Source organism: Oncorhynchus kisutch, linkage group LG11 (assembly GCF_002021735.2).
Source record: "Oncorhynchus kisutch isolate 150728-3 linkage group LG11, Okis_V2, whole genome shotgun sequence".
Classification (NCBI taxonomy): domain Eukaryota; kingdom Metazoa; phylum Chordata; class Actinopteri; order Salmoniformes; family Salmonidae; genus Oncorhynchus; species Oncorhynchus kisutch.
This window is the reverse complement of record NC_034184.2, coordinates 69,003,603-69,009,659: the sequence shown is the minus strand read 5'-3', so window position 1 is coordinate 69,009,659 and position 6,057 is coordinate 69,003,603. Positions and strand designations below refer to the sequence as shown.

Sequence of the window (6,057 nt, the reverse complement as noted above, 5' to 3'; positions counted from 1 at the left end):
CATGCAAACAAATCCCTGACATGCTTCAAATGTGTATTATACTCTGCCAAATGCTGTCGGGAAAATATCAAAATTCTGATTCCCGAATAAAAGAAAAGTGAACAACATTCCACAATAAAACAATAGGTAAAGACATTGGTGTAGCCTACAAAAATCTCTAAAACATGACATTCGTTAACAATGCCGAATGATTGATGCTTTGTTTATTGTTAATGTGCAGCCCCAGCTGTTTTGATGTTTACACGTCAGTGTGGCTTTAGGTTTACATACAACAACTCTTAATGATCTCAGATAGATCACTTGTTGACACCTGTCAATGTAGGCTACTTGTGTAACCGTTGAATGTTGCTATTTCACATTCAGATTATTCACATATATTTTTGCTTATTTGTGAGTTTAGAGGACTCGTTAATCCTAACCAACAGGTTTGAAATTTACAACAGATAATATTCCTGTCAGAACTGCAAGCATCATCGAAAAATAACAATATAGACCCACAGAAACAGCCCAGGCCAATTCCCATCATTTGTGGGCGGCCTTGGGTAATTTAATGACGTCTGTGTGTATTCAAGTTCAACATAGAGACACAGCATAATAGCCTAATATTTTTGATGTTTCATGCATACACAGTGCTAGAAAGAAACGTTCGGGGAAACGGACATGCAGTAAGTGGAGGTCAGTGCCACGGATCAGGTGAACTGAAAGTGCACAGCGCTCAGCCTTAACAGAGCTGAGGCTAGACATATTTCCTAGTCCTGCCTCCTCCTTTACATAGACGAGACAGCCCTTACCTACAGTCATTCACCTTGCTATTCCGTTGGCATCGCGTGACACACTCCCCAGGACACAAGGGAATTTTGGATTAACACCGAGAAAAGACAGAGGAAATCGGATAAAGATCATGTACTTCTGGACATATATTCTCTAATTCTTTTTCATTTTTAGCGTTGTCTGTCATATGCTTTATTTTTGACAAAGGAAGTGATTTCGTAAGGTTCGCGGCTACGGGACGGTACCTGTATTGGTGGGTCCTGCTATGAGTCAAGTTCAAAACTGTAAAATTGTGAGATTCTAAGATGTCAAAGTCCTCGGATCAGTTTGAAGACCCCGACTGTGTTTCTTCCTTTGGCATGAAGTTAACGTGGGATATCAACGACCCAAAGCTGCCTCAGGTAGGCTAATGTCGACGTTTTGCATACGCCAGTTGACGCTATCATTTAAAATATATTCAGTCACAGCTATTTAAAATAACATTCTATAGCATTTGGTAGCCTATAAAATAAAAGTATTTCACGTTTGAATCGAATAAATCAGTTTTCATTTGTAAAGATATGCAGAGTTAATGATACATTAGTTGACACGCATGTTGTCATGATTTGCCTTATAGCCTATGCTTTCATAGCTCAGATATCAAATAAAGTATTCATTTGCAGTTTGTCCATATCTTTGGTTTTCGTTACAATGAACACTATTTACAGGAATATTCTATTAATTGGCCTGTAGTTTTTGTTTTAACCGTATTATCCATTTTAATAAAAATAACTTGAAAATAATGAATCTATCAAAATCTATATTTTTCCCTAATTCTGACAGGACACAAAGCAGTATGACGCTTTCCAGGAGTGGACGGATGGGTATGTTCGTTACATCTACACCGGCGAGGATAAGAACGCACAGCGGCACCTGAGCGGATGGGCCATGCGGAACACCAACAACCACAACTGTCAGATTCTCAAGAAGTCCTGCCTCGGCGTGGTAGTCTGTGGCCGAAATTGCACGCTGGCTGACGGAAGCAAACTCCAGCTCCGACCGGCTATCTGCGACAAAGCACGACAAAAACAGCAAAGTGAGTAAATGCATTATGCACAGCTGTCATGCATATGGTATACACCTGGCGACCCATATCCTCGGAAAAACGAGGAAGACATTAAAACACTTGTTGATGTTGAATCAAATAATTTCCTATTGTCTAAATAAACACTAATTATTCTCAAAGCTTAATGAGCTCAGTTAAATTATTCATAATGATAGCCTACTTATTGGGCCTGTCGATATTGTAGGCTGTTTTTGAGAATAGCCTATAATTCCACTCACTCTGTAAAGAGATTAAACTATTAAATTTAACACCTGGTAACACTTGACATCTGACTCATTCATTCACATCGTCATGACCTTGATACACTATAGAAATCTGACACTTGGTGCTTCAATAAAATAAACTCAATAACGCTTTATATACAGAACACCTACTTATTAAACAACTTCAGATATTGTTGGTCTGACTGAAAAAAAACGGTCTAATTCAAAATAATACCCCTCATAGTAAATATGTCTTTTTTTTATTGTAAAAAATGTATTCATCAGTATTCACTTTCAACCACCCTCCACATAAGACTATTCTTCTCCTCACATCCATAACAGTATAATATTTCATAAATAAACTTACAATACTTGAATACAAAAATCACTTCTATACTATTAGCCAACATGGCTTTGTTTAAAACTGTGTGGTTGTGTGTATTGGTGGTTGTTCTCCAGAGAAGCTGTGCCCCAGCTGTAACTCTGCCCTGGAGCTGATGCCATGCAGAGGACACAGTGGCTATCCCGTCACCAACTTCTGGAGAATAGATGGAAAAGCTATATTCTTCCAGGTTTGTGGGCTCATATTCTGAATTGAGAGGTAACACGTTTGCAGGTCTCTCTATTAACTGTTTTTTAAGCATTGTTTAATAGTCTGTCACCATTAATAAACTGTTTGATAATCATTGTATATCAATTGTTAATACAATACAATTGTTCATACAATAATTAATGTACAGTACTGTAATGTATTGTACAGTACAGCATATCTTATACATGCATTTACTTATCAATGTATGTTTATTAGCCGTTTATAAGCAGACCTACAAGTACTGTAAGTTTTTAGTATTTCTATTTTGCGATATTAGGCAATAAATGATCATTAACATGCCTTCATGGATTTGTTGTTTTATTAGTGAAATGTAAAGATATGAGTTAATTAAAGTAAAAAAACTATAAACAAACCATTTTTTAGTTATGAGCTTCTGTGCAAAACATTCCCTCACAAATATTACAATTGATTTAGTTAAGAGTAATCCTAAATGTGACCAAAGATGTTTCTAATTTCAAGAAAGTAACATCCTAGTATGTATTGATGTGATTGCAGGCGAAGGGCGTCCATGACCACCCCAGACCAGAGAGTAAGTCTGAGACGGAGGTCCGGAGGAGTGCAGTGAAGAGGAGGATGTCCTCTCCACACTTCTCCCAGAAGAGGAGGTTGATGGAGACAGATGTAAGAAACTTTGCCCTCAATAGTCATATCTATACTGAACAAAAATACAAACGCAACATGCAACAGTTCATATGAAGAAATCAGTCAATTTAAATAAATTCCTTAGGCCCTAATCTATGGATTTCATAACTGGGAATACAGATATGCATCTGTTGGTCACAGATATCTTTAAAAAATGGGCCTCACAGTGGGCCTCAGAATCTCTTCACAGTATTTTTGTGCATTCAAATTGCCATCTCTAAAATGAAATTGTGTTCTTTGTCTGTAGCTTATGCATGGCCATAACATTACCCCACTGCCACCATGGGGCACTCTGTTAACAATGTTGGCATCAGCAAACTGCTGCAAAACATACACATGGTCTGCGGTTATGAGGCCGGTTAGACGTACTGTCAAATTCTCTAAAACAACATTGGATGTGGCTTATGCTAGAGAATTGAACATTAAATTATCTGGAAACGGCTCTGGTGGACATTCCTGCAGTCAGCATGCCAATTGCACGCTCCCTCAACTTTAGACATCTGTGGCATTGTGTTGTGTGACAAAACTGCACATTTTAGTGGCATTTTATTGTCCCCAGCACAAGGTATACCTGTGTAATGATCATGCTGTTTAATCAGCTTCTTGATTTGCCACACCTGTCAGGTGGATGGATTATTTTGGCAAAGGAGAAATGCTCCCCAACAGGGATTTAAACAAAATTGTGCACAACATTTGAGAGAAAAAAGCTTTTTGAGGGTATGGAACATTTCTGGGATCTTTTGTTTCAGCTCATGAAACATGGGACCAACACTTTACATGTTGTGTTTATATTTTTGTTCAAGTGTACTTTGAATATTTACCTGCTCAGCCAGAGGTGGATGGTTCCTTTCAAGATGTTTTCCTTGCCACTGTTGCCATTGCTTTCTCGTTGTGGTTGTTTAGTTTGGGTGGCAGAAACAGTAAGCACTTTGTGACCTGTACTTCGAATACCGGAAAAGCCCTTCTTTGCACATACAATGTGACTGAAAAGTAAATAACTCACAAACTACCCACATACCATTTTTATTAAATTGGTAGATGCAGTGGACTGTCTTTGCCTAGCCAATCACTAATATGTACTAAATATTCTTCAGACCGGGAGATACCACGACCTGGGTACTCCTTTCCCCAACCTGCACCAGCTGTCCTGCATGGAGGGCCCAGACCGCTTTAGCATCATCGCTGAGTCCAACTTCCCCATCCAGACCCAGCACTACCCTCCCTTCCAAAACCCTGAGCCCTACAAGTTTGCCTACGATGCCCACACCAACATGGGTGAGGCCCCATCCACACTCCAGAAGCAGGCCAACCACCGTCTGTACATGCCCCGGCCTCCGTGTGGCTACGACTTTGCCGTGCCGAGCTATTTAGGCTCGGGCTCCTACACAGCCCTCTATAAGGACCCCAGTAGCCCCCAGGCGGAGGCCCCTGAGCCCAGCAAGGTGAGCTCGGGTCTGGGTACCAGCACGGCCACACCCCACACCACCGGGGTCCTTTCGGGCCACGACCGCAACAACTACGACACGACCGGCAAGCACCACGGCTGGAAACAGATCTTGGGCAAGGGGACGTACAGCGAGCGGGGCGAGTACGGACAGTTTCCTGGCAACACCAACCACCACTACTACAACAGTGAGTACCCGTGCAGGTACCCTGGCCCAGCGCCAGCCACGCCCGCTGCCCTGCAGACCATCATCACCACCACCACCAAAGTGTCCTACCAGCCCTGCCCCAAGTCCTCCGTGGTAAAGTACGGCGACAACATCTACGACGTCAAGGGCCTGCCCAGCTGCAGCTCCCTGCTCGAGGACACCTCGCCCACCTCTTACTCCGATCTCAAGATTCCTGAAGATTCTGGGGTCATCAAGTCTGCGCTGTCGTACCAGCCGGAAACCCTGCCAGCTAAAATCGAGAGGGCTGAGAACTTTGACACTTACCGTTACGGCAACTACGCGTCCAACAGCTATCCCGACAGGGTTTCTCATCCATTTAGATACGACGGAGGGGACTACTAATTGAAGCGGAAGCCACCAAAACAAAGACTGTGATTTGATAGTTATGCAAATGATCAGAAAGAACGCTTGGAACAGACTTTCTGCCACCTTTTATCAGGTTTGTAAAGCTCTATTGTTATTTATATATTTGAGGTGTTGGATTGCATTTGGACTGCTAGTGATGACACTACATTTAGTCTAGACTCTTCTAGGATGTTCCCAACATTTCCCCATTTAATGCATAAGAAAAAGCCACAAAGTAGTTATTATTGCCTTTGGATTTTTTTTAAAAATCAGATTAAATGTGTTTGTAGAATATGAATAATATGTATTCTTAAGGTATTTTGTCTGTTACAATATCACATCATGTTCCTATGGCACTGAAATAAATATTCTATAGACTGGGAATGGCCAACAAAGTATCATGAAAATGCTTGTGGTACAGTGCAACTGTAAATGCAGTCTTCAACTGTACAGTTTGTGAACATTGTTATGTGACATAAAAATTCGATGAGCTCCCACCATAGATTTGACACATTCTGATGCTGTGGTTATGGATGTTGCCTTTTGTTTGGTCAAATTCACTTCATTTACTTCCAGCCCTTTGCAAGACCTTGCAGTTTAAACAAAGTAATTACACTGTTATCGACTGTCTTAAAATACTGGGGGGTGAGGAACATAAGTCAAAAACAAGCTCATTGCCACCCCCCACACACACACTCACTCACT

At 41.1% G+C, this 6,057-nt stretch overlaps 1 protein-coding gene across 2 annotated transcripts; it reads left to right on the top strand.

The window, feature by feature from the left end:
- Nucleotides 1-622: 622 nt before the first annotated feature.
- gcm2 (glial cells missing transcription factor 2) lies at nt 623-5,852 on the top strand. Of its 2 annotated transcripts, none has more exons than XM_020494064.2 (5): nt 623-1,172; nt 1,594-1,846; nt 2,539-2,651; nt 3,188-3,313; nt 4,429-5,852. In XM_020494064.2, exons 1-5 carry the CDS (start codon nt 1,077-1,079, stop codon nt 5,347-5,349), a joined length of 1,509 nt encoding a protein of 502 aa, XP_020349653.1. In that variant the 5' UTR covers nt 623-1,076; the 3' UTR covers nt 5,350-5,852. The 2 variants fall into 2 exon arrangements, with proteins under 2 accessions (XP_020349653.1, XP_031692042.1); XM_031836182.1 differs by having other exon boundaries at nt 640-1,172; nt 2,524-2,651.
- The last annotated feature ends 205 nt before the right edge of the window (nt 5,853-6,057 follow it).

Excerpts from the sequence above, each read along its gene's own strand:
- gcm2 (XM_031836182.1), top strand. The coding sequence starts at position 1,077 with ATGTCAAAGTCCTCGGATCAGTTTGAAGACCCCGACTGTGTTTCTTCC. Across the intron at positions 1,173-1,593 it reads ACGACCCAAAGCTGCCTCAG|GACACAAAGCAGTATGACGC; the intron begins GTAGGCTAATGT and ends TAATTCTGACAG. Across the intron at positions 2,652-3,187 it reads GAAAAGCTATATTCTTCCAG|GCGAAGGGCGTCCATGACCA; the intron begins GTTTGTGGGCTC and ends ATGTGATTGCAG.